The 27,793-nt window shown below is 46.3% G+C and overlaps 1 protein-coding gene and 1 pseudogene across 1 annotated transcript in view; one reads left to right on the plus strand and one right to left on the minus strand.

Annotated features, from left to right (window-relative positions):
- Window positions 1–20,521, minus strand: part of ZC3H7A (zinc finger CCCH-type containing 7A) — a 38,433-nt gene extending 17,912 nt beyond the window's left edge. The window contains exons 1-10 of the mRNA XM_055562821.1: window positions 20,377–20,521; window positions 8,562–8,663; window positions 7,750–7,789; window positions 5,244–5,441; window positions 4,337–4,495; window positions 4,024–4,104; window positions 3,892–3,930; window positions 2,998–3,031; window positions 2,104–2,387; window positions 430–637 (exon numbers count right to left, since the gene is read on the minus strand). Coding sequence (XP_055418796.1) covers window positions 430–637; window positions 2,104–2,387; window positions 2,998–3,031; window positions 3,892–3,930; window positions 4,024–4,104; window positions 4,337–4,495; window positions 5,244–5,441; window positions 7,750–7,789; window positions 8,562–8,629 — 1,111 coding nt within the window. The 5' untranslated portion in view covers window positions 8,630–8,663; window positions 20,377–20,521. The remainder of the gene's footprint in view (window positions 1–429; window positions 638–2,103; window positions 2,388–2,997; window positions 3,032–3,891; window positions 3,931–4,023; window positions 4,105–4,336; window positions 4,496–5,243; window positions 5,442–7,749; window positions 7,790–8,561; window positions 8,664–20,376) is intronic.
- On the plus strand, window positions 10,714–11,438 carry LOC129638167 (60S ribosomal protein L37a-like; annotated as a pseudogene).
- Window positions 20,522–27,793: the final 7,272 nt, after the last annotated feature.

Below are 27,793 nucleotides of genomic sequence, written 5' to 3' on the forward strand. Positions count from 1 at the left end.
AATACATGGTTCTATTATCATTCGAAACACTGATTTTAAATTAGTCTTAATTAAGTATTGCCTAGTTCAGAATTTAAAAGGATAACCTGTCTTTAAGACCCTTTAAGAGGGGGTTATCCCTTTTCTAGAGAAAACATTAAAAGTCATTTCACGCCCCCCCAAACAACAGACACCCACCTTAACAAGTTATCTTATTAAAACAAACAGTACCACATGCACTCCTACTCTCAGGCCTTTGCTTCTTGACCTCCACAACGGCACAGTTAAGTCCAGGTGAATTTAAAACAGGAAGCTTCAGGTTTTAGAGCTACAGTGTATTTTCAGCTACAACGAAAATAACTCAAGTACCAACTACCTAGTGTTAGTTAAACAGACTGTCTTTTTTAGAAAATGAACTGTAACCGTTTACATAAGCAGCTCGAGTCTTACCTCGTTTGGATTCACTCATTGAAAATGAATTTAAAGAAGAACAGAAATCTTCTAAGGACGAAGTCAAAGGTGGATACAGCTCCGAGAAGGAGGGCGCGGGCGCGTACCTCGCCCCGATGGGCAAGGCGCCCAAAAGAGACGCCGCAGAGAAGGGGACGCTCGGGCCAACGCTGGCAGTTGGGAGAGGGCCTCTGACTAAGGCTGACGGCTGGGGAGGAAACAAGACCGGATTTAAGTCCATGAAACTCTGTCCCAAGCTAGCCAAACTGCTTTTAATACCAGCACATAAGAACGAATTAGTCCACTGGGTGATTTTGTTAGGTAACAAAGTTGAAGTCATAACCAAGATGGCAGAATCGAAGCGACAGAGCTGACTTCTTCTCCAGCCCACTTTTTAAAAAGTCTGGAGATGTGACTTCTAATATCACTGTGACCCAAATGAGAAGTCCCTGCTTCATTTTCCAAGCTTCCTAGGGTTGCTAACATTCCCTGCTCTGAGCCAACCAGAAGGTTTCCTCAAAGAGGATCCATGAGGGCGTGTATGGGGCCAGGACGGAAGGAAGGGTGGTTGAGAGAAGGGAGCTGGAGCAGCCTGGAGAACTGGGGACCATCTTTTTGGAGATGCCAATGTACAGCCTCATGAGAACAAATGGAACGATGCCTTGCCCCTCCCTGACACAGCGACAATTTTTCGAGAGCCTCCTGTATCAATTAAAATACCTTCCACTATTTTAATATACTTCACTGCAGGAGTCAGCGAACTTTTCTATAAAGGGCAGGATATACCATCCATTTAATCCTCTTAACCCTCTGAGGTGCATCCTGCAAGGACTGTCACCGTACAGATGAGGAAACCGAGGGACTGAGAGGTGAAATAACCTGCTTCAGATCAAAGTGGAAGGAACCAACTCCCCCCACCTGCATTCCCCATCGTCTGTCTGCCTTTTACACCTGCTCTTTGTCAGCTCCACAAGGACATCACTGGTTTTACTCTCCCTGGAAACCAGCTCTGAGTTTCCCTCTCCACATCATCATTCTAGTATCACTGCTGCCACTATCTTAATATACTTCACAGCAAGAATCAGTGAACTTTTCTATAAAGGGCTGGATATTAATACAGCCCTATTAACATTGTAGGCTTTGTGGATTACACGGTCTCTGGTGCAACTACTCAACTCTGTTACTGCAGTGTCATGAGATATTTTCATGTTATCTTAAAACATTCTTCTTCTTTTCTCTTTCTTCCAGCCATGTAAAAATCTCAAAACCAGTCTTAGTGTTCGGGCCATACAAAAGAGGCAGCGGGCCAGATCTGGCCTGTGGACCCAAGTTTGCTTTATGGTTATATAGCAATAGGAGAATCATCCTTAAGGAATGAGAAATCCTTAATCCATCGATTCATTTTGCCTTACACGCCAAATGTCTATTTTTTGCCAGGGAGTTAAATTTCCCTTTCCCATAACATGTGATTCCTAGCATGTTCTGTTTTTTTAATTTAAAAAATGACAAAATTAGCCAGTTACCACTGGAAAAGGACAAAAGTAACTTTCAAGAAAGCCTAAGTTTAGCCTACAGTCAATACTGAAAATATCTAGCAGGTTATATCACCATTTTTTAAAAAGTGGGGGGGGGGGGGGTAGTCAGGTTTTGAGGAGGAGTCAGACTGAAATTTACCATGACGGTTTCATTGGCTTCAGGTGCAGAATCCAGGAGATCGTCTATTTCATCTCCAAGGACCATGTCTCCATCATCTAAAAACGCCTCCGGTGTGCCGAAGGGGATCTTCCCCCCATTTGCCAACACTGTCGATGGTAGAGAACTCTCTTCCACTTGCAGTGGCAAAACAGAAGTTAAGGGCATAATAGAAACTGAAGCCAGCTCATTTCCAACTTGGTGAGAAAAACTGGATGCGGGTATAGAAACAACAGAAAGTGCTTCTTGCCTTGGAGTTAATAAATCTGTAACATGAATGGACATGCACTCACTTATTTTCAGTGTATTTATGTAATACTAGTGTTAATAGCCAATAACAGAGAAAATGAAGAGCAAGGTGAAAATATGAAAGCAATTATAAACAGAGAGATACAACAGTGAAAGCAATTCAAAAAGAGTAAAAGCAATTCTAAAAAAAGAGTTTGTTTTGCCCAGGAACAGATATATTCACTTGTGAAAATGCTTCCTCCTTTCTCAAAATGCCTGGACTCCTTTTGGGTGGGGCTACTAGAGGGTGGTGACGCCACGGTGGACACCGAACAACTGCTCGCTGACAGTCAGTACCATCAGTCACTACTGACACAGCCAGAGGCACAGAGGTGGTTTCTGAAATTACTCTTGTTTTAATACTAATGACCCAGCAATCCTAACTGACAACACTATAATGTACATAACATCTGAGGCTGGCACTTTTCTTTTTTTTTGGTCTGCAGTGAGGCATGCGGGATCTTAGTTCCCTGACCAGGGTCAAACCTGCACTCTCTGCATTGGAAGCGTGCAGTTTTAACCACTGGACCACCAGGGAAGTCCCCAAGGCTGGCACTTCAGATTAAGAGGACGTGTGTGAAAACATACCTGGTTCGATATCCTCCACAGAACAGTTCAAAGCCTAGAAATTGAACCAAATAATAGATCATAGTATTTTCAGGATTCTAGACTAGAAAGCAAGCTATAAAACTCACTCTAAGAAAGCAATGCCGATTCTCACATTTGACCTCCTTCCAATTAAGACAGAGACAAACAATGTATAAACCTTTGTAATGGCCAGTCCAGTGCATGCCCAGTCATGTCTGACTCTCTGTGACCCATGGACTGTAGCCAACCAGGCTCCTCTGTCCATGGAATTTCCCAGGCAAGAATTCCAGAATAGGGTTCCATTTCCTTTTCAGGATCTTCCTGACCCAGGGATTGAACCTGCATTTCTTGCATCTCCTGCATTGGCAGGCCACCTGGCTGGGAAGCCCAACCTTTGTAATACGTAGGATTAAACAGTGCGGGCCTCTTGCCACTCATTTCGTGTGGCTTAGTATTTCTCCAAGGATATTCAGGAGCCTTCCAGTTCCAGAGGGACCCGTGTAGCCACTCCACCCTCCCCAACTCACAGCGACCTCCTAACAGCTCTAAGAAGACTTATCTTTAAAAAAGATAAATCTTGTTAGTTGTGTTTAACCCAATGACTTCTAAAATTAGTATGTGGCCGCAACCCACTTTTTCTAACAACACCTAACTTCTATGAACATCCTGTAAAATGCTCCATGGGCCTTCAGGAAATGCTGATTGAGAGTAAAAGATATGACTGGAGATGTTTGTTTTCTTTTCATAGGGCAGGAAGCTCTGGCCACTTAGGTGTATGAGGAATAAAAAGGTCTCAAAAATAAACAAAACCCAAAAATATTAAAAGCAGAACTGCTAATACTTCTATCTTTTCTTTTTTCAAAATTATGATTCTTACAAGAGTAATAACGTTACCTTTGTAGCCCCATCCCCAGGAAGTGATTTTAGTGAGAGCTGAAAGAAAATTAAGATGCTAATTTAAAACCAGAACTGACTCCAAGTTACAAAACAAAATGAAAATACCTTGTGGCGAGAACTCTAGCTTACCTCGGCTCTAACATATGCTTTTCTTATTTTAAATCCCAATTTCTGAGCTAGTTCTTGAGTTAGTTTTATTACATGTTCATCCTGAAAAAAGTCAGAATATACAATTAACGGAGGGTTATATTTACTAACCGTAGAGGTGAAGGGACAAAACAGGTCTATTTATCCTTGTCAAGACACTTGCTTTATGGGCAATTATTCCTAGCTGCAGGTAGACGGCTGGCTGGAAAACATAACTTTTTGATGCCATTCATCTACACAGAAGCAATAAAATGGCTAGAATGTAAACAAATGAATTAGAACATAAATACCATACCTGAGGCACTGCCAAGGAGCACTTTGCTACAGCATCATAAGCCTCTCTGAATCTTCCTAACTCACTTAGAGCCTTAGATTTCCGATACAGAGCTTTGTAGTTACTGGCATTTAAACTGAGGACTGTATCACAGTCTTCTAAAACTTTATCATGGAAACCCTGGTGAGTGAGACCAAATAAAGTTAGCAATCAATTCATGTCTTGCAATGATGCAAACACAAACAAATTCAGATTCTCCTCTCAAATGGATTGGTAATGGTTTTTATTTGTCTTTTAAAAACTATTTTCATTATGAAATTTCAAATACAGAAAAGTAGAAAGAATATCATGGCTACCTATGTACCCACCACCCAGACCTTTGGCCATACAAGACCCCAGATCTTCAAGAAAGAAAGCTGTCCAGGTATAGCTGAGGTCCTAAGTGTGAATGTCTATATGAAAACTGTAACAACATGAAAGTACTACTTTTTAAGTTTAGATAAGTGAAGAGGTTGTGTTAATTCTTTTGAAGGCTCACTACTCCTTTTTTTTAATTAAAAAATAAAAATAACTCCTAAGAGAAACATAAGGAGAAACTGTCAGTAGAGATACCTGATACACCCATCTGTAGAATACCTGTATCTTCCCCGGCTGACTTGTTTTTTTTTTTTTAAGAGCAGATACCCCCCCTCCCCCAAAGCCATACTCAAAAGGGTATCTCCAAGGACCAGTATCTAAAAAACAAATTATTTTAAAAAATTCCTAAGTATTTGGCCAAAACTGATTTTTCAAAGCTTGAGGCCTCTCTAAAGCAGCTAATACATCTTTCCTATAAATTGAAATTAGAAAGCTGACTTTTGCTAAGGTACTATGTTATTGAAAATCTTTTTTTCTCTTCAGAAACACTGCTTTACAAGTCACAACTCACCATATTGGAATAGCAAGCAATACGATTTATATATAGTTTTTCAATGATTTCTTTAGGGATTAAAATTTCTTCAGACTTTGCATAATCAGCTATACTCAAAGCTTCTGAATACTGACTTATAGAGTGGTTCCAATCACGTTCGCGATAAACATCATTTCCTTCATTAAAAAGATTTCTCACAAGAGCATGTAAATATACCTTAAAAAAAATAAAAAGAATGTTACCCCTTGAAACTCTTTAAGGAACAAGTCAGAGTGCAAGCAAATTTTAATTTCTGTATCTAAAACTTCAGAGGAAATAATTTGACAGAGCAACAAGCACTATTGTAAGAAATTATGAAATCTAGGCCAGGTCACTACCATCTCAGCTCGAGTTTCCTCCTGCTTGCTTTTCCCAAGAAAAAACTCAATTAAGAAAAGTGCTGCAAAAGCAGCCTGTCAATATTTGTTGACATCGCCAACTCTGTGCCGAGGATAAATTCCTACAAGTAGAATGAGCATTTTAAGGCTTCTAACTGGTATTTATTATTGTTTTCCAAAAAAGGCAGTAACGATGAATGCGTATAGTGGCTTGCTTGAGAGCACCCCTGCCAACATGTGTACACACGTGCGTGAGCATGCACACGTAAAATCTACCGATTTCTAGGGGGAAAACGGTAACCTTTACTTATTTGCATATCTGATTACCAGCAAGGTTGAACTTCTTCACATTTTAATGGACCATTTGTATTTCTTCTTTTGTAAATGTTCAGGTGGCTTACTGATTTAGGGGGTTCAGTTCGGTTCAGTCGCTCAGTCGTGTCCGACTCTTTGCAACCCCACGGACTGCAGCATGCCAGGCCTCCCTGTCCATCACCAATACTCCCGGAGCTTGCTCAAACTCATGTCCATCAAACCGGTGATGCCATCCAACCATCTCATCCTCTGTCATCCCCTTCTCCTGCCTTCAATCCTTCCCAGCATCAGGGTCTTTTCCAACGAGCCAGTTCTTCGCATCAGGTGGCCAAAGTATTGGAGTTTCAGCTTCAGCATCAGTCCTTCCAATGAATATTCAGGACTGATTTCCTTTAGGACTGACTGGTTTGATCTCCTTACAGTCCAGAGGACTCTCAAGAGTCTTCTCCAACACCACAGTTCAAAAGCATCAATTCTTCAGTGCTCAGCTTTCTTTACGGTCCAACTCTCACATCCATACAAGACCACTGGAAAAACCATAGCTTTGACTAGACGGACCTGTGTCAGCAAAGTAATGTTTCTGCTTTTTAATATGCTGTCTAGGTTGGTCATAGTTTTTCTTCCAGGGGATGTCAAATCTTTTTTTTATTGCTTTTAGTACACATATTCTTTTGGTAAGGGCAAATGTTCTTTGAGTTTCCTTCAGGATTACTATCATTGCTTTAAGATTTTTAAAAGTCCCTTTCTGGGACTTTCCTGGTGGCCCAGGGGTTAAGAAACTGCCTTCCAATGAAGGGGACACCAGTTCGATCCCTGGTCATGGAACTAGATCCCACATGCCTCGGAGCAACTAAGCTTGTGCACCTCAACTAGAGAGTCTGTGCACCGCAATGAAGACCCAGTGCAGCCCCCAAAATAAATTAAATAAATAAGTAATCCTTTCCTATCAACAGAGCAGATAAACATGCAGCTCTTCATCTCGTTTCATGAATTCACGTCTAAGCTGATGAAAGTGACAAAGGAAACTGTCCAGATCGATCTTTAATGACTGAGGTGACTTGAGAGACAGGCTGGTTCCCCTCTCTGGGCCCCGAGTGCCCATCTGTAAAATCAAAGGACTGCTCCACATGATTGCTAGCTCTCATAACTTTACAGTTCTACGTCTGTTTGGAGAAAAGGAAGGAAGGGGCTGAAATGAACAGAGAGGGAGGGAGGCAGAGAGAAAGGAGCGACGTTCAGAAACACCAAAACCCGCAGAGACACAAAGCCACAGGGAACTAATGGTCTGCAGAGATGAGCATCTTTAGTTCTAGGCCTAGTCAACTGGGCTTTCTCTCTAACTCAATTCATCTCCAGCTCTTTCATTTGATTACCCAGCCACCCTTTTACTGTGACAATTTCTCTGCTAAAGAAAAACCAGAAGATACTCTGTCCCTCTCATTCATAATCTGTCCCTCTCATTCTTCCTGAAATGAAAGGCTAAAAGTAATTGTCAAGGGACTCAAAAGAAATTACTTCAAAACTACATTAACAGAGGAAAGAAAATACACAACTATCCAAGTATGCCGGAAAAAACTAACCTTATCTTATATACACGAGTTGACAAACTTTTCCTGTAAATACCCAGACAGTAAGGATTTGAGGCTTTGTGAGCCATACAGTCTCTCTCAACCATGTCATGAAAGCAGCTGGATAACACACCCGCAAATGAGCATGGCTGTGTTCCAATAAAACTTTATTTACAAAAACAGACAGAGGGCCGCATTGGGGTTTGCCAAGCCAGGCTACATGTGACCGTTCACAAGCTACTTTCAAACAGATTTTTTCCTTACCGCATATTGTTCCTGTGTTCCTGGATACGACAGCGGTGACCTAAGAAGAAGAAACCAGTTAATTTTGATGATCAGGTCCCTGTCAGAATTTGTTCATCCAGAAGTGACCCTAAAACTGGGCTTCTCATTAGCTCATCACTGGTTCAAAGTACATTTGAAAGACCTACTTGTCCTCTATGACCCTGATTCACATATAACTGTAGTCACACAAAAAAATCTAAAACTATTCTTTTGTATTTTCTTTAGGGTAACATTTACCTTTCAAATCTACTTCTACTAACAGAGGGCCTAATTCTTCAAATGCCGAAAAAGTTTTAAAATAGTACAGAACCACTAGTTCTACTTGTTCCAATTCACTGCAGAACAGAGGGTAAGAATATCCCCTTCCCAGGAGGGACAAAGAAGTCTTTCTGCCTGGACATGGCCACCCGGGCTGTGGTCCTGTCACTTCGTGCGTCACGAAGGCCAGTTGGAGACCGGGCTTCTCAACAGAAGGAGTGTGACCACAAAAGCCCTGGGTGCTGACCGACGTTGACTTTCCCTCATCAGAGTGAAACTAGGTTCAAATTCCTCCATCGAACATTCTGGGAGATAAGTCAGGATTTTAACCCTGAAATATCGGTGACGGCAAGATCCACCTTGCAACACAAAGGGACTGATGTTTCGGGAGCAGAAAGCATTGCTGGGACAAAAATATCCGATTTCTAACCCAAGTGAATAGGACTAAAAGTATCCCATCCCCTCCTAAATGCAGAGCCACAGCAAAACGGAACTGTATGTGGCGAGGACACAGGCGTGCAGGGAGCCCTTACTGTATAAACTGTAGTCCTTCCTTAATGTTCTGCTGCCTTTTTCTTCTCTCCTCGGACACACTGGACATGTTATCCCACACATCCACTTTCTAAAGGAGAAACCTGGAAAGAAACAGGCAACAAGTTACACAAGGCACGGGGCTCCTGGACCCCAATTAAAACACTCAGGACCAAGGTCATGTTGCACAATTAACTGTGGACGCATCCATCTCCTCCGGCTTGACTAGGGTCTTTGAGGCTGAGGACACCATCTGAGCTGGGCCCGTGGTCCCCGCTGTCTCGTGTGCCTCGAGCAGAGGGTGTCCACATTCTGCCTGCTCCACGTTGAACAGCCAGGCAGATTCGGCAGGCCCCTTCTAAACAATCCCCATGTACAAGTCACCTCTCTCTCCCCCTCTCATCTACCCTCCTTCAACTGCAGGTTTTGTTTCTGGCCTGTCTCCACGCACGCGGAAGCAGCTGTGAGAACAGTCCTGGCCTTGTTTTGCTTCTGGAAACCTTCCAGGAGCAAAAAGGTTTCATATCCGCTTGCCTCTGAGGGATTTTGACTTCCTTATGAGCAGAGTCTAAGCCTGATCCATACTCTGTTACACAGACTTTTGAAACAATCCTTGTTGATACAACTGATAGAATGAGGATCTAAGTGAAGTTACTTTAATCGGAATTTTCTAGACGGTAAGGGTTTACCTTAAATGTAACTCAGGTTGATGTCAACACCGGGGGTATTTACCCTGACTGGCCATTGTTCATGAAGTATTTTCCAGAAAGCTACAGGAGAACCACAGAGAAGGGAAATGGGATAAAACATCACCTCTCAGCATCCTAAACCAGGGTCACTCAATCTCAGCCATTCGGGGACAAACCCAGACAGCATATTAAAAAGCAGAGACATCACTTTGCCTACAAAGACATACACTTTGCTATGATTTTCTAGTACTCATGTATAGATGTGAGAGTTGGACCATAAAGAAAGCTGAGCACCGAAGAATTGATGTTTTTGAACTGAGGTGTTGGAGAGACTCTTGCAAGTCCTTTGGACTGCAAGGAGATCAAACCAGTCAATCCTAAAAGAAATCAACCCTGAATATTCACTGGAAGGACTGATGCTGATGCTGAAGCTCCAATACTCTGGCCGGATGTGAAGAGCTGACTTGTTGGGAAAGACCCTGATGCTGGGAAAGATCGAAGGCAAAAGGAGAAGGGGACGAAAGAAGATGAGACGGTTAGATGGCATCACCAACTCAAAGGACATGAATTTGAGCAAACTCTGGGAGACAGTGAAGGACAGGGAAGCCTGGCGTGCTGCAGTCTACAGGGTCGCAAAGAGTGACTGAATAACGACACAAACTCTCTAGCATGGAGAGCTGTCCTGTGTGCCGTGGGATGCTAGCAGCTTCCTGACCTCTGCCCACTAACTGTCAGCAGCATGACTCCCCTCAGATGTGACAAACCAGTATCTCCAGATATTGTTAAATGCTCCCCGGTGGGGTGGGGAGGGGTTGGGGGGTCCACACAGTCACCCTTGGACGAGGACTCCTGAGAGTTAATTCTAAGAGGACGTCGTGTCACGAAAACTATGGATCTGCACCCATGTTTCAAGTATACATAACTGAATTGTTTTAGTTTCATTACTGCTTACCATGTGTTATGCAAGTTTTTCAAAGTGTAGAGTGGGATGGAGGCTGGAGTGCCCTGAAACCTGGGAACTGGTGCTAAGGCTTTTTCCTTTTCTTCCCCCTTTCAGTTTTATTGAGATACCACTAAATATAGCACTGTGTAAGGTTAAGGTATAGAACACAATGATCTAACATAAAAACCTCATGAAATGATTACCATAACAGGCTTAGTGAACATCCATCACTTCACATAAACACAAAATTAAAAGAATATAAAAATATTTTTTTTTCCTTGTGATGAGAACTTTTACTCTACATTCTCAACAACTTTCATGCTTCCCTGGTAGCTTAGCAGTAAAGAATCCACCTGCAATGCCAGAGACATGGGTGCGATCCCTGGGTAGGGAAGATCCCCTGGAGAAGGAAATGGCAACCCACTTCAATATCCTTGCCTGGGAAATGCCATGGACAGAGGAGCCTGGCGGGCTACAGTCCATGGGGTCATGAAGAGTCAGACACGGCTGAGGCAACTGAGCATGAGCCATAGACGAGATAGCTCCAGATGGATTTACAGAAGCAACAGCAGTGAGGGAAACCTGGGGGCTGGGAGAGGGTAAGACAGAGTCTCTTCACAGCAAACCTTTAAAAAACATTTTTTTTTTTAATCCTGTGAATAAATGACCTCTGGAAAAAGAAAGTATTCAAAGAAGCCTATGTGGCTTCTGAGCCCTTCCGGGGCCACTCGAGGTTTTCTTCTTTATCTTAAGGCAGAGTCAGAACCTTGGAGCTCAAAGGCACCCAGGGCTGCACTTGGGGGTCCAGGGTGGTCAGGCCAGAGTGACTGGGATGAAAGAAAAGAAGCTGCAGGCAAGAAGCCTCTCCTCTCCTCAGTGAACGACGGGCCTCTCCCCACCCTTGCCTGGCGAGCTGCGGAATTAGTCTGAGGTTCACCTGAGAAGTAAACCTGGCTCTTGGGCTCAGACCTAGGTGGCGGCTACCTGGTGAAACGCACCAACAAGGTCAGAATGGTGGGCAAACACGGGACCCGTCATGATGCCTCAGGAAGACGAGGAAGAAAACTGACACCAGCCAGCGTGCCAAGCACACCTGCTCCTTCTGTGGCAAAACCAAGAAGAGACGAGCTGTGGGCACTCGGCACTGCGGTTCCTGTGTGAGAACAGCAGCTGGTGGTGCCTGGACCTTCACCACCACCTCTGCCGTCACAGTCAAGGCTGCATCAGGAAGAAGACTACGGAGCTGAAGGACCAGGAGAAGCACCACCATTTGATAACGTTGCCTAGCCTATAATAAATGGGTTCATTTATGTAACAACAACAACAAAAAAAGCAAATCTGTGGACTCAGAAGGGACTCTGGGGTTAGGATAATCCGCCAAGATAAGAGCCTTAGAGCTGCTTCCCCAGGAAGTGCTCGAAAACCTTGAACCTTTGCCCTCTTAAGGACAAAGGGCAGCAGAGAAAGAGCTGACGACTCAAGCCAGCGATTAAGAGAAAGTAAGATGTAGATTCTTAACAGCAGGAAACGCCATGTCACTTTCACATGTTTAAAGACCGGGGAACAGAGCATGAGCTGACATTTAAATATAATATGACACAGCATTCCATGTTCTGTAGAATTTTCCCCTAAATTTTGTTATGAAAAATTTTATACACCCAGAAAAAAAATTTTTTTTTTACCATGAATACCATATATCTCTATACTACCTATATCTTACAATTAATATTTTGGTATATGTATTACATCTGCCCATCCTTAATGACGTCTGCCCACCCTCCGTCCATCCACCAACACAATTTTGTAAACTGCAAAGTGAGCTACAGACATCAATTATAACTCACCACGAAACACCTCAGCATTATGTGGAGTTCAACATCTGTTTGCAGTTTTTAAGGTAAAACGCACATACGTTAAGGCAGGTTTTGACAAACGATACATTCGCGTAACCCAGACCCTGGCCTTGAGACACCCCACTGCCTTCACTCCAGAAGTTCCCTCGGGCCCCTTCTCCAGCCAGTCCTCCCCTACCCCGCACCCAGGGCAATCGCTGTTCGGATTTTTTCCCACCGTAGTTAGTTTTACCTGTGAAATGAAGCCTCTCCTGACATCTCATTTTAAAATAAAACAATAAAGGCTTTCCACACCATCTTATTTGGGGATCCAGTCAACAGAATCCAGACTCAGTTTTAAAGTGAAGGAGAACTTGATAAAGTTAATCCAACAACCACTTCTCTTCAAATTCAGCGGAGGCAGGGGGCTTCACCTCCAGCTGACCTCTAAACGTGAGGGCCCTGGGGGGCACCAGAACCCCTCTCCCTGTGCCCCCCCACTCTCTCCCCTCAGGAACCCCCTGCCCCACCCAGATGTGAAATATTCTCATCAAGGGCCCGACAATGCCCGTGTCCATCCCCTGGCAGAGCTCACAGATACCTTCTACCTGGTCGTTCTACTTGGATGTCCAGACGCCACCCGCTGTCCAGAAAGCAGCCCTTTAAAATACCATGAAAGTGAAAAGGAAAATCGCCTTCCCAGCTCGATCATTCAGCCACTTGTGTGCCCTCTGAGGGCAATCGATCAACAGAACATCATTGACACAGATCTGCTGAGCATCCTGACGAAGACACTCTGTGAACAAAGCTGTGCCTGGACTACAGAGGTGGTTACATGAATCTACACGTGGGATAAAACTGCCCAGAAACACACACACACGTGAATGAAGAGCTGAGTAAGGTCTGTAGTCTAGTTAACGGTATTATACAGGTGTCGGTTTCCTGGCTTGGCTACGGCACTTCAGGTAGGCAAGACGGCACCACTGGGGGAAGCAGACGAAGGGTTTGTGGGAGTCAATATATGACTTTCGCATTATACTGTGAGTATGTAATTATTTCAAAATAAAAAGTTAAAAATATCCTGTGGATACGCTATTTTTTATACAAACCGGGGCTTCTAACACGTGTCCGCACCTTACTTTTCTTGACTGGCACCTCGTCTTGAAGGTCAGTCCACGTCAGCACATATCAAGCTGCATTAACAGCCTTGCAGCGTGCCCCGTGATATGGCTGCACCGGAACGTCACCAGGCCCCTAGGACATTGTGGTTGTTTCCAGGCTTTAAAAGTTCAGCAGGTACACAGGACATTTCATATGCGCATATCGCCAAAGAATTTCCAAAGAATGAAGGGTAGGTGCATTTCTTTATTTTGCCAGCTACTGCCAAGTTTTACCAAATGACCCTACCTGCCACCCGCGCACAAGAAATCATCGGACGTTTCCACTGCCGTCAGGGAGCTGACAAACAGTTTGGCAGCTGTGGCTGGGCTTTGTTTGTTTCGGTCTTCCTATCATCAGTGAAGCTGAACATCTTTTAAGATTTAAGAGCCGTTTGTACTTCCTTTTCTGTGAACTGTTGCTTCATTTCCTTCATGCATTTTTCTTCCAGGCTGAGCTGTTCTGATTCATGGAAGTGTTGAGGAAAGCAGTCCTTTGTGATGTTGTTATTATTTTCCCCAACGTGATGTCAAACATTTGATGTTGGTTATGATACTTTTTGACAACAAAAGTCTTATTTTTAAGTAGCTCAATACTTTCTTTTATGGCTTCTGGATTTTGACATTATCAGAAGTGCCTGGGCTTCCCTGACGGCTCAGTAGTTAAGAATGGCTGTCAAGCAGGCGACAAGGGTTTGATCCCTGATCTGGGAAGATCCCACATGCCACGGAACAACTAAGCCCGTGTGCCACAACTACTGAGCCCACATACCACAGTTATTGAAGCCCGCACGCCTTCGAGCCTGGGCTCTGCAACAAAAGAAGCCGCCACGAGAAGCCCATGCACCGCAACTAGCGCAGCCCCTGCTCGCTGCAACTGGAGAAAAGCCCTAGCAGCAGTGAATACTGCTAAAATAAATAAAGAAGTAAAATTATTTAAAGAAAGAAAGAACTGCCTGCACCACTCTGAGATTATGAAATAACTCTCCACGTTTTCGTCTAGTAGTCTCAATGTTTCATTAAAAAAAATTTTTTTTTTCCTTAAACCGGATGCACCGGTTTACTCTAAGGAGCGATATATATATACACACACACACATATTCCCTCGCAAATAGCTAACAGGTGTCCAAATGCCATTTACAAAAAGGCTATCTATCCTACACTGACATGTTTAAGACCTATAGAAAATTCTGGGCCAGTGTGTGACCTTTACTCAGCATTTCTAACTGGAAGGCCCCTAATGTTATACCCTCGTCCTCCCAAGCCTAACTCTGCCCTTCTCAGTACTGAAATCACCTCCTGGCCAACTGCTCAAACTAGAAACCTTTCTCTCACCACATCCAACTAATCTACCGGCAAAGCATCTGTCGGTGACACTGTCAAAAATACATGCCAGGCACCCCAAATCTGAGCACGTCAGGCCTCCTGTGCCACCCCAGCCCCAGTCACGGGGGTGTCGCAATTCCCTCCTCCCTCACCTCTGCTCTGGGCCCCCGAGCTCGCCACTGTCCCTCCCCAACCCCGTCCCCACACTACACTGAAAGGAATGCTCTTTAAAAACACAAGTTGGGTATCACGGTCCACTTAAACTCCTCCAGAACCAAATCTAGACTCCTGACGGCGACGCCACCCTCACCCTGCCTGGGTCATGCTGTTCCTCTTCCTGTGGGTCCCTGGGGTGAGTCAAGGGCTCTACGCTTCCGGGAGCTCATGCATGCAGTTCCCTCTGCCCACGACACCCTTCTCAGATCTGCCCTGAGCTGGCTCCTCTCAGCCCTGAGTCTGGGCTTCACGGTCAGCTTTAGAGGCTGTCTCCCCCATCACTCCCTGCCAGGAGACCCCCTGTCTTTCTTGGCTGCGATCACCTCACACTCCCTGGGTCCAGGTCAATGACAACCTGAGCGAAGAATGAATGAAGTGGCCGAGTGTAAACAGAACACTCCATTCAAAGTCCCCGGGACAGGGGTTCAGTCAAGGCAGGCATGATAAACCAAAGGACGGGGCCAAAGCGGAAGTGACCAGACGCCAGCGGAGCAGGCTGAGGGGGATCCCACATCCTTAGGGAGCAAACAAGGGAGTGAATCAATAGGATGGGAATCAACTGGACAGCAACAGAGGAAAAACCTGAAACCCTAAGTCACTCCTGAAAGAGACTGCAGGGAGAAATATCAATAACCTCAGATATGCAGATGACACCACCCTAATGGCAGAAAATGAAGAGGAACTAAAAAGCCTCTTGATGAAAGTGAAAGAGGAGAGTGAAAAAGTTGGCTTAAAGCTAAACACTCAGAAAACGAAGATCATGGCATCTGGTCCCAACACTTCATGGGAAATAAATGGGGAAACAGTGGAAACAGTGTCAGACTTTATCTTTTTGGGCTCCAAAATCACTGCAGATGGTGACTGCAGCCATGAAATTAAAAGACGCTTACTCCTTGGAAGAAAAGTTATGACCAACCTAGATAGCATGTTGAAAAGCAGAGACATATTACTTTGCCAACAAAGGTCCGTCTAGTCAAGGCTATGGTTTTTCCTGTGGTCATGTATGGATGCGAGAGTTGGACTGTGAAGAAATCTAAGCAACGAAGAATTGATGCTTTTGAACTGTGGTGTTGGAGAAGACTCTTGAGAGTCCCTTGGACTGCAAGGAGATCCAACCAGTCCATTCTGAAGGAGATCAGCCCTGGGATTTCTTTGGAAGGAATAATGCTAAAGCTGAAACTCCAGAACTTTGGCCACCTCATGAGAAGAGTTGACTCATTGGAAAAGACTCTGATGCTGGGAGGGATTGGGGGCAGGAGGAAAAGGGGACGCCAGAGGATGAGATGGCTGGATGGCATCACCGACTCGATGGACCTGAGTCTGAGTGAAGTCCGGGAGATGGTGATGGACAGGAAGGCCTGGCGTGCTGTGATTCATGGGGTCGAAAAGAGTTGGACATGACTGAGCGACTGAACTGAACTGAACTGAACTGAACAGGCGAAGAGCCAGTCAGCCACACCCTCTTCTCCTTAAACGGAAAGGAAGTTGTGGGAGGGTGAGGGGGGAGCTTTGAACAGTAAAAATAAATAAACAAAATCAGCCAGAAACTCCGGGCGATGGTGGAGGACGGGGAGCCTGGAGTGCTGCAGTCCAGGGGGCCTGAGAAGAGTCGGAGACGAGGTAGCCACTGAACAACAACAATTCATTAATTAGCTAAACTGTAAACTAGAACATACATCACCTCTCTGGAACCAGCTGATTTTAAGTTCCTTACTCACTCTGAAGCTTCACAGAAGGCAAGGTACCCTGGCTCTCCGGTATGATTCTTCATATATATATTTATTCTGTGCCTGTGAGGTGACACCCACTAGTCGAAGCCTAGTACACAGCTATAACTAAACCATGAAATGCGAAATTGTGAAATTCTGGCCTTTCATGGTAACTTTGGGAACCTGCGTCCATTATCAGAAGACACCAAGGAAGCGAAATGTGACCACAATATACGGCAGAGGCGAAAATCACAGCGAAAATCACTGATGGCTCTGGCTGGATGCCAGGCATTGTTCCAAGTGCTTTCCGAGGGTGAAATCATCTAATCCTAAGAATCCTGAGAGGCAGGTACTGAGAGGAAGCTGAAGCACAGAGAGGTGACGCTGCCAGGCCAGCATCGCACAGCCAGGAAGGGGCCCAGCTGCCCGGGCTGGCCCCGGGCCTGAATTCCCATCCAAGGAGCTCTGCCAGGAGGGCCAGCGTGGCTCTGAGGGCACTGGGGCTGGGCTCTGAAAGACACACGCAGCTGCCACAGACAGGTGGGCACTTCAGTGCCACTCAAGAGAACGGAATAAATACAGCCCTCTGCACACTCAGGCACACAGGATGACGTCGGCAAGGGATGAAATTTAAAGCAACTCAGAGAAGCAGAGGGGGTCGATGGTGTGGACACAGGGAATTTTAGGACAGCACTCCAGGGCCAAGTGGCGAGTGGAAATACGCTCCGCCCAGGACATCATGTGTTTAGAAAGAGGAATAAATATTATTAAACAGCCGTACTTCCAAGACATCCTCACGCAGGACCAGAGAAGGTGCCCCAGGGAATGTGCAGCACAGTGCCTGAATTTTTGCCTTAAAAGGCATTCCTAAGCTGCAAGTGAAAAATTATAATCATCAGCCTGCAGTCAATGCGGCCCTCAGACTCAAGCCTCTCTGGGTCAAGCCGCAAACAACACACAAAGTAGTTAAAGTAACTGTTGCCTGTCACCCCGGCTCAACACTTAGAAAAGCAGGTGGACACATTACATCCCACAGAGACCACAAACCAGGGAGGGAAACGTTATTATAGATGTTCTGGCACCTTCTTGGAACAGGGAAATCTCCTCCTGGATACACTTATGAGACAGTTTGCCCCTTCTACAGAAAATGAAAGCCCCAAGATAAAGGCTGTGCTAAACAACAGCAGGGAGGAAATTTCACACTTTTACTCCACCCCCAACCCCTCTCCCCACCCCACCCCCAGCTGTTCACTTTGAACTTGCTCTCAGATCTCTCAGATATAACATGTGCCAGGTAGCCCTTTCGGGGCCCAGGCCTCCGAAGGCCCTGGGAACATTTGCCTGACACAGGGATCCTGTATGGGAGGAATGGACAAGAAAGACAAAAAATCTTGCAGACAGCTTGCCCAGGGGCACCCAGGCCCTGGGTCAGTGACATGCCCAGGACTGCAAAGGTGTGCTGAACTGCCAGATTACTACCCTGCTCCAGACTCACGTATTCTAATAAAATACAAAGGTTCCACTTTCTCATTTGTGCAACAGAAAAATTTCTGCCTTTTATTACTGTATCCATTATCTGGTTCCCAAGGCTTCACAGTATGTGAAATTAATAGTAATTAGTTAACTAAACAACACATCGCTAAACTCATAACAAAATTAAAAAGCAAACTTCTTATTTGGGCAAAACCTGGTAAGGATAAATGACCCTGTTTCTTTGCATCAAAGGAAATTCTCACCTCACTTAATATGCTTCTATTGTGTGTGCGTGCGTGTATGTGAATTAAATTTTTTAAATTGATATTTGGAACAAGTCTATATTTTAAACTTCTGGATGAATATATTCTTATTTCTCCACCCTAAAAATACTATCTAAAGTTTTTCTGATGATTTGTAAACATTTCACATTTTAGAAAACACAAGTTTCACTTTCAATCCTAAGATTTTGGAGAAAAAGTATTTTCACTAACACACACACACACTTCAAGATATTGTCTGGAAATCAAATCCCCACACATTATACCTTCTCTTGAAAGTCATTCTAGAGTAACCAAGGCAACAGAATACAGACACCTTCTGTTCTACCTGGTCCTTTACTGGAAGGCTCACAACTCGCCAACAGCCACAGTCGCCATTACTGGACCTGAGATTGTATACTCACTGATTCTCTCCCACTTAACATTGCTTTAACCCTCCCAAACTGACAGGCTTTACAGTTAGTCAAAATGAAGAATTAGGGGACAGTATCTGACAACCACCATCTGTACTCGCAAAAAGTGACAGTATCTAACAGTTGAGAAGGGAAAAGAGTGTAGGTCAGTGTGTGATGAGCACCCAACAAAGAGCCACGGTAACTTGAAGGAAGGCATTTAGGTGGCAGAGGACCTGAAAATCAACATGGTCTTTGCATCACACACACACAAACATACACCCCACCCCCCAAAAAATACTCAGCTTCAACAGCTCAAGGTCTGATCCTGAGTCAAACTATTTGCAGACTCCTGTAGACAGCAGACGGAAAACATTTTTTCAGCAAAGAAAATTCCGTCCACTAATTTGAATTATTCTGCAAATTAGGACAAGATCCTCATTAAGCAATCAGCTGGGCAGTCCAACTGAGGGTGATAAGGAAGAGGCAGGGGATTCCTCGAGAGCCTAGCAGAGGAGGCCACATGCCATCACATAAGCAGCAAAAAATAAGCAGATGGCACAGGCTCCTAATCACCCCTGCCCCATTCTGAGGCTCTGGCTGAACGCTGTCCAAAAGAAATATAATGCCAGTCACGTATCTAATTTTAAATTTTCAAGTAGCCATGTTAAAAGGAGAAGAGAGAGCAAAATGAAACCAGTGACATTAATTTTAAGAATGTATTTAAGTTAACCCAATATGTTCGAAACATCATCTCAACCTGTATGATTTAAGCAGGAAAAAAATGACGAATGGTGGTGTTTTACTGTTTTCTCCTAAGTGATTTAAAATCAGGTGTGTTTCTTTCACCGACGAGGACATCTCTAGGAGGTCAAGCCACATTGCCAGCGCTCCGGCGGTCAGCGGCCACCTTCCGGGGGCAGCTCACACGAACTTCAGGCTGACGGTTGGCCTTTAAAATACCCAACTACGTATCGGAGGAAGGGGTTGGGGGGAAAGACCCAAGTCCCGAAAATTTCACCCAATCAGGGTGCAAGGCGCGACCTCTCGGGACCAGCCAGAGCTTTCCAGCTGGACCACACCCCTGCAGTGACCGTCCCCGAGAGGAAATTCACGCTAATGGGAACTGACAGGTCTTCATTCTTCAAGGGTGGGGAAAAGAAACCTCCAGCCCGGGCCGTCTCGGTGTCCACAATAAAGACAGGAAACCGTTCGTGCACGTCTTAGACGTGAGCCCCGTGAAAAATAAATAAATAACGGGGAGGGGGGGCGGAGAGAGTGACCCGAAATTAACGAGCCAAGCGCCCCGCAAGCATCCTTCCCGCCCCCAAAACCAAGGTACTGGATTGGTTGGGGGTGGGGGGTCCTCGATCACCAGACACAAATAGTACGAGAAAATATATACATATATATGTGTATATATATATATATTTTTAGTTAGCCAGAGAGGGGGTGTTTTGTCAACCGAAACACATGCGGGAATGGGGCGGGCGGCGGCGCCCCTGCGCCCCACTTGGCGGAGACGCGCCCCGCGCCGCCCCGCAGGGAGGGAGGCACCGGGACCCGCCCGCCCCCGTCGGCGCGCCCGCGGGGGCCCGGGCGGCGGCGCGCGCTCGGGCCGCCCCTGCGCCGGGGCCGCGCGCCCTTTGTGACCGAGCCCCGCGCCCCCGGGGCCGCTGGGCGGCCGAGAGCGCGCCCCTCCCCCGCCCGTGTCCGTTACCGGCCGCGCGCGAGCACGAGGCGGCGGCGGGCGGGGGCCGGGCGGCGCGCGAGCCGGCGCGCGGGCGGCGCGCACCTACCTGCGGGGACGGCCGCGCCGGCGGGCGGGCAGCGGCGCGCGATGAGAGGGCGACGGCGGCGGCGGCGGCGGCCTGGGCGCTCGTTCTCAGCTTCCCTCCGCGGCGACCCGGCGGCGGCAGCGGCGGCGGTGGTGGCGGCGGCTCCTCGGCCTCCGCGCGGCGCCCTCTGGCGGTCGGAGGCCGCGCCCGCCGCCCGGGAGACGCCGCCATTGGCTGCGCCCGCGAGCGTCGGCGCCGGGGGCGGTGGCGGCGCCACGTCGGGCCCGGCGGCGGCGGCAGAGGGAGGCGGTCACCCTCGGCCCCGGCCTCCGGGGCCGCCCCCGAGGCGGGCGCGCGGTCCTCCCCGGTCTGCGGCCCCGGGGCGGAGCCAGTGGAGGGGCTGCGCGGCTCGCGGAAGCAGCGGTCCTGGGAACCGATTGGGGGTGGACGTGCGGTTCAAATGGATGCTCGCGGGGCATGTGTTTTTCTGCGCTCCGCGACCCCGGAGCAGAAGAGCTAGGAGTTAGAACAGCGTCTCACAGGGAACTGACCTCGTTTCGGGTGTCGGGAGGTGCCTTCCCCGAGACACTGTTTATTTAGCCAGTCCTTAGCTGGTGCTCCTTACTCTCCGGCTTATGAACTGTTTGGAGCCTGTGGACATCGTTGTTGTCCTCTTTCCTGCAGATGAGGAAGAGCACGGAACTCAGTGGCGGCTCTGACATGGACGGCTAGAGGGCCTGGCTCCCGTCCTTCCAATGCCACCTCATCTACGTGTATTTTCTTGTTTCTTTTTTTAAGATTTTTTTTTAATGTGCACCTTTTTTTTTTCCCTCCACTAGAGCATCACTTTATTATTAATCTGCCGTCAGCAATCGAAAACTCTCTAATAGGTACCCCCCTATCCTGGTGATGTGGACCTTTTTAAAAAGTGTTGGATTTGGTACAATGTTTATGTTTTGGTTTTTCGGCTTCAAGGCATGTGGGGATCTTTGTACCCCACCCCCACCCTGCCCCGACCAGGGATGGAACCTGAAGCCCCTGAGTTGGAAGGCCAAGTCTTGACCTTTGGACCACCAGGGAAGTCCCCCAACCACCTGTATTTTCAACAGCCAGCAGTGCTCGGGGCTCTGGCGGTGGACAAGGCAGGGTCCCTGCCCCATAATGGGATGAGGAGTGGCAGTGGGAACCCACCAAGACGCAGAAAAGACCGTTCTGGGCGGTGAAAAGCCAGGAGACTCAGGTCTGGTTTAAGAGACCGCGATGGGACAGCTTCATTTACAATAGGGGGGAGGGACGCCTCTGCGAAGGTGAGAGTCTGCAGAGCTGAAGAAGGTGCTCTCGGCAGAAGAAGGGTCAAGTGCAAAATCCAGGAGGCTGGAGCTTGGTGTCTGGGGAACAGGAGGTGTGTTAGGGCAGACAGGTCTGAGTAACCGAAGCGGGCCACTGTTTGGAATTTGGAGCTTGTTCTGCGTGGCACTACTGAGTCTGAATTGGGAGTGACAGGATGTGATCTGCATTTCAAGAAGTTCTCTAGGGCTATTGTGCTGAGACTGGGCGTAGTAGGAGGAACAAGAGGGGGAACGGGGAGACTGCTGGGTGGCTCTGGCTGTGGTCTGGGTGATGTCAGTTTATAAACCTGGTGTACTAGCTCAGGCTGCTGTAACAAGATACCAACAGACCTGGAGGCTTTAACAAGAATGCATTTTCCCAGAGCTCTGGAGGCTGGAAGTCCAAGATCAGGGTGTTGGCAGGGTTAGTTTCTGAGGGGAACTGTCTGCTTGGCTGGCAGAGGGCCACCTTCTGTCTATGTCTTCATGTGGTCTTTCCTCTGTGTACAAGCCTTTCTCTTCCTAGGAGGACACCTATCATATTGGCTTGGGGCCCCACCCTTATGAATTCATTTAAGCTTAATTACCTCCTCGAAGGCCCTGTCTCCAAATACAGTCATGTCAGGAGTTAAAGTATCAACATATGAATTTGGAGGGGACACAGTTCAGTCTGTAACACCAGGTAAGCACTGTGACAGAAAAGTTCAAGGAGGGCTGACCGTCTAAGGAAGGGATTCTGTTCATCACTCAGGTCTCAGCTCAAACGTCTTCTCTTGGAGAGTCCTTCCCTGACGGTCACCTAAAATTGCCCATTGTCTCAGCGCTCTCTGGAATGACCTTGCTTAATCATTTGGGTTCTTATTTGTGGTCTTCCTCCTCCCCTGTAGGACAGCAGAGACTCTTCTTGCTCTGTTCTCTGTTCCCAGCCCCTAGAATAGTGCTGCTGCTGCTGCTGCTACTAAGTCGCTTCAGTCGTGTCCGACTCTGCGCAACCCCATAGACGGCAGCCCACCAGGCTCCCCCGTCCCTGGGATTCTCCAGGCAAGAACACTGGAATGGGTTGCCATTTCCTTCTCCAATGCATGAAAGTTAAAGTGAAGTCACTCAGTCGTGTCCGACTCTTAGCAACCCCATCTAGCACTCTATAAATTTTTCTCAAATGGATGTCCCCAGGTAACTAGGAGCTAAAGTCTGCAGGATGAGCAAGAGGTAACTGGCTGCAGGGGTGCATGGAGAGAGAGGAGACTTAAGTCAGAAGATGCTGAAAAGGGACTTCCCTGGTGGTCCAGTGGTTAAGACTCTGCACTTCCAATGCAGGGAGTACAGGTTCCATCCCTAGTCAGGGAACTAAGATCTCACATGTTGACAGAGCAAAAAAGAAAAAAGAAAGAGAATAAGATACTAAAAGGTCAGAGTGGCTAGACCACAGACACCTGAGTGGGGTCCCAGGAAATTTACACAGGATATGAGCAAAGGCCAGGAAGGGTGTTGTAAAGCTACATGAAGATGAACATCATTTTGCCAGTACAAGAGAAAACTCGATGGGATTGTATGAGTTGCCTCTGGCTGCTGTAACAGATCACCACAAACTTAGTGCCTTAAGATAATGCATAGTTACTACTTACAGTTCTGGTGGTCTGACAGTGGGTCTCATGGGCTAAAATCAAGGTATGGACAGGGCTGATTACTTCTGGAGGCTCCAGAAAAGACTTCTCTTGCCTTTCTCATCTTTTGGGGGCTGCAGCCTCCCTTCGCTCATGGTACCTCCCGTCATCTTCAAAACCAGCAATGATTAGGGAAGCCTTCCTCAGGATGCATCTCCCCAGCTCTGCCTCTGATGTCACGTCTTCTCTGACTCTCCTGCTTTCTTCTTTCCCTTGTAAGTACCTTGTGGTAACAATAAGCCCGTCCAGATTATGCAGGATAATCTCCACATTTATTTCATCTATCTATGGGAGAGTTCTTATGACCAGAACTGTGTATTCTACTAAGCAAGAGAAGGCAAACCAGACGTGTTCTTTTTTTAATTAATCTATTTTATTTATTGGACCATGCCGGGTCTTAGTTTCTGCATACAGGATCTTTCATTATGGTGCGCAGGCTCAGCAGTTGTGGTGCATGGGCTAAGTTGCTCTGTGTCTTACGGGATCTTAGTTCCCCAACCAGGGATTGAACCCCTGCGTTGCAAAGTGGATTCTTAACCACTGCAGCACCAGGGAAGTCCCAAGGCCTGTTCTTTTTATTTTAATTATTTACTTTTTAATTTTATTTGGCCTGTTCTTTTTAGATGGGTTTTATTTTTGCCAAGGTGTGTTGCATTAGTTTGTGATCCCAGTCTTCCTCCTGCTGCTGCTGCTGCTGCTAAGTCGCTTCAGTCGTGTCCGACTCTGTGTGACCCCATAGACAGCAGCCCACTAGGCTCCTCTGTCCCTGGGATTCTCCAGGCAAGAACACTGGAGTGGGTTGCCATTTCCTTCTCCAATGCATGAAAGTGAAAAGTGAAAGTGAAGTCACTCAGCCGTGCCCGACTCTTAGCGACCCCATGGACTGGAGCCTACCAGGCTCCTCCGTCCATGGGATTTTCCAGGCAAGGGTACTGGAGTGGGGTGCCATCGCCTTCTTCCCCAGTCTTCCTACCCACCTTGAATTCTCTACTCCTCTGCATGTTATTCTGTCAAAATTCTCAACTGTATAAGGAGTCAGTGTATGTCTATTTTTGGTTGCCTTGGTTTTTCCTTTTAGCAGGGCACCAAATTAGGAGTCTTAGTTTAAGAACCTCATCTCCTAGCACTCATCTGGAAACGTGGGAGTGAGTTCTTAGTGGGGATCTCTGGCCAGCAGCTCCTGCATCCTGGCAGTAACATCAGTGATGGCTCTGTTTTGTGTATAAAGTTTCCGAAGATTCTCAGCTGCAGCTGGCACGCACACATGACAAAAGTGGGTTTTGTTTTATATAGTCACATCCTAAGTCCCCTCCAAAGGGAAAAAGAGGTGTTCATATCATTATAAACACAATTCTCTCTCACTCAAGTTCCTCCACATAAATACGAAGTGAATGTTGTGGCATGAATATTTGTTTCCCCTCTCTTAAGTTCATGTGTTAGAAATCCAAACCCCCAATGTGATGATATTAGAAGGTGGGCCTTTGGGAGGTGATCAGGTCACGAGGGTGCAGCCATTATGAACAGGATTAGTGCCCTTATAAAAGAGGCACGAGGGAAATGATTTCTCTCCCCATTGTGTGGACACAAGGAGAAGACAGCTGTCTGCAAGCCGGGACGAGGGTCTCCCCACACATGTCAGATCAGTTGTCATCTTGATCTTGGGCTTCCCAGGCTTCATATCTGTGAGGGGAAAAAAAAATGTTTCTTGTTTAAGCCACCCAATCTATGGTTATTTTGTGAGAGCAGCAGGTACAAACTGAGACAGTGAACATCTAAGATACAAGCAGTTGGTTAGTGGGAGATAGCACAGTGGGGAGGGGACTTGGAGTTTGGGAAACAAGGGTTAAATCCCAACACGCTCCTTACCCATCTGGATGGCCTGGGGCCCGTTTCTTACATCTCAGTCTTGAGCTCATCATCTTAACATGTGGCTAATAATCCCTCTCTCATGGTGAGGATTAAATAATGTGTACATAAGGCGCCTGGCGCAGAGAATGGTCAATAATTAGCAGTTACATTTCCCTCAGGGTGTTGACTAATGAATAAACTTGCCACCATGATCTTGGAGGTGGGGAGGGGCACTTGCACCAGGCCCCACCCCCAGACACCATGAAGCATGCTCCCTAGTCCCCCTACATTTGGAAGAACTGTTCCTGAGGGGGGCATGATGGAAGGGTGACAGATCTCTTAGGTATCCTGAAGGGGGAAAGTGCTTGAGTCACTGGCTTGAAAATGGAACCTCAGGGGACTTCCTGGGTGATCCCATGATTAAGGCTTTGCCTTCCACTGCGGGGGGTGTGGGTTTGATCCCTGGTCTGGATACTGAGATCCCGCATGCCTCTTGGCCAAGAAACAAAAACATAAAACAGATCTGAGCCAAAACATAGAAACAAAAACATAAAACAGAAATCATATTGTAACAAATTCAGTAAAGACTTTAAAAATGGTCCACATCAAAAAAAAAAATCTTTAAAAAAATGATTTAAAGATAGACCCACCATCGCAGAGATAAACCCACTATCTTGAGGCTATTATCAATGTATTATCTACAGAAATGGATTCACCACAGGGCCAACCTCAAATAAGAATGAAAATAGAAACGATCTGTTTGCAAGTATTGCATTTGTTGTTGTTCAGTCACTAAGTTGTGTCTGACTCTCCAAAGCCATGAACTGCAGCATGCCAGGCTTCTCTGTCCTTCACTACTTCTCTGAGTTTGCTCAAACTCATGTCCATTGAGTCTGTGATGCCATCCAACCATCTCATCCTCTGGTGCCCCTTTCTCCTCTTGCCCTCAATCTTTCCCAACATTAAGGTCTTTTCCAATGAGTCGGCTCTTTGCATCAGGTGGCCAAAGTACTGCAGCTTCAGCATCAGTCCTTCAAATGAATATTCAGGGCTGATTTCCTTTAGAATTGACTGGCTTGATCTCCTTGCTGCCCAAGGAACTCTAATCAAAGAGTCTTCTCCAGTGCCACAGTTTGAAAGCATCAATTGATATACGTGTTTCAGAAAAGGAAAACCTTCAATTTTATGGTGACTCAGAACAGGAAACACACATGTTAAATATTTGCTAAATGACCACATGATACTTCGACAAGCCACGCGCATGAATCATGTCACTGCTCCTATGGGAGGGAACCTGTGCTGGAACCTACATGTTCAGCATTTTTAAAAATGTAATATTATTATATTCCTTCTTGAATAGTCATATGAACTGAGTAATCACAGTAAATCACTGGGACTATACTTCCACATTCTGCTTTGATGAAGGGCTAAAATATAAGAAAGATACAAAAAGTATAAACTGGATTCCTTTATTTGGCTTGTAGGCATTATATGGATAGGCATGTGCTTCCTCTCCACTTTCTCTTGGTATTTATCTCATGTTACTCAGCTTTGAAGATAGCTTTCTGAAACCTCCACCCATGGGCTGGTGGCCTGTACATCAACTTACATGTGTGACTAAGTGCCGGTGAGGAGACATCCCGACTCAGAGATGGAAGCCGGGTCTTCTGTGTTGCAGGCAGATTTTTTACCATCTGAGCCACCAGGGAAGCCCAGTATAGAGCAAAAGAGCCCTAATTATCCAAGAAAATAAAAGAAGCAGATAGATAAATAATTGGGGGAATAAGATGAAAGACTTTACGTTTTACTTGTCAGCATTTTTTTCCAGGAATTCTTCGGAGTTCCCCCCAAAGGATACAGTGGTGGGAAAGCAGATTTCTGCCTCCAAATTATGTTCCCCTGATTCTCAGCCTGGACTTCATACTAAGTTTGGTGCCACAATGTATCACACAGTTCCTTTCTTTTATGTGGGGAGACACATTTAACATTTAGAAAAAGAATTGCTCCAGTTCCTGTTAATAGTAGCTTTGGGGGATGGAGGATCATGAGAAATCCAGGAGTGCTGTCTTCATAGCAGGAGTTATTTTCAATTCTTTCCCCTACTTCTTCCTGCCCCTAAGCTGGGAGTACAAGGGTCCCCTTTCCATGTGTTCTGTCTTCCCCTCCATACCTATTCCCAGCTGACTTTTCCTCCCCCATCCACTGATTAATCCAGCCCATGCTTTCTACTGCCTCCAGCCTCTGGAACGCAAACCACCTGGAAATGGTCCTTCTGGAATAGTGGATGGGATCCAGGGAGCTCCATTCATCTGTTCAACAAATGTAAGTGCCAACTACATTCAGTGTGCTGAATTCCAAAACCTACAGTCAGAGTTCCTACACTCAGATGCTTAAAATTATACTTGCTATTGAAGATCCTCCAAGATGTGGGCTTGGGAAATAGACAATTGGAACAGGAAAGAGCACAGGGACCCTGGGCGTGTGTGCTAAGTCTCACAGTCATGTCAGACTCTTTGTGACCCCATGAACTGTAGTCCGCCAGGTTCCTCTGTCCGTGGGATTTTCAGGCAAGAATACTGGAGTGGGTTGCCATTTCCC

Source organism: Bubalus kerabau, chromosome 23, assembly GCF_029407905.1.
Source record: "Bubalus kerabau isolate K-KA32 ecotype Philippines breed swamp buffalo chromosome 23, PCC_UOA_SB_1v2, whole genome shotgun sequence".
In the NCBI taxonomy this organism is placed as follows: Eukaryota; Metazoa; Chordata; class Mammalia; order Artiodactyla; family Bovidae; genus Bubalus; species Bubalus kerabau.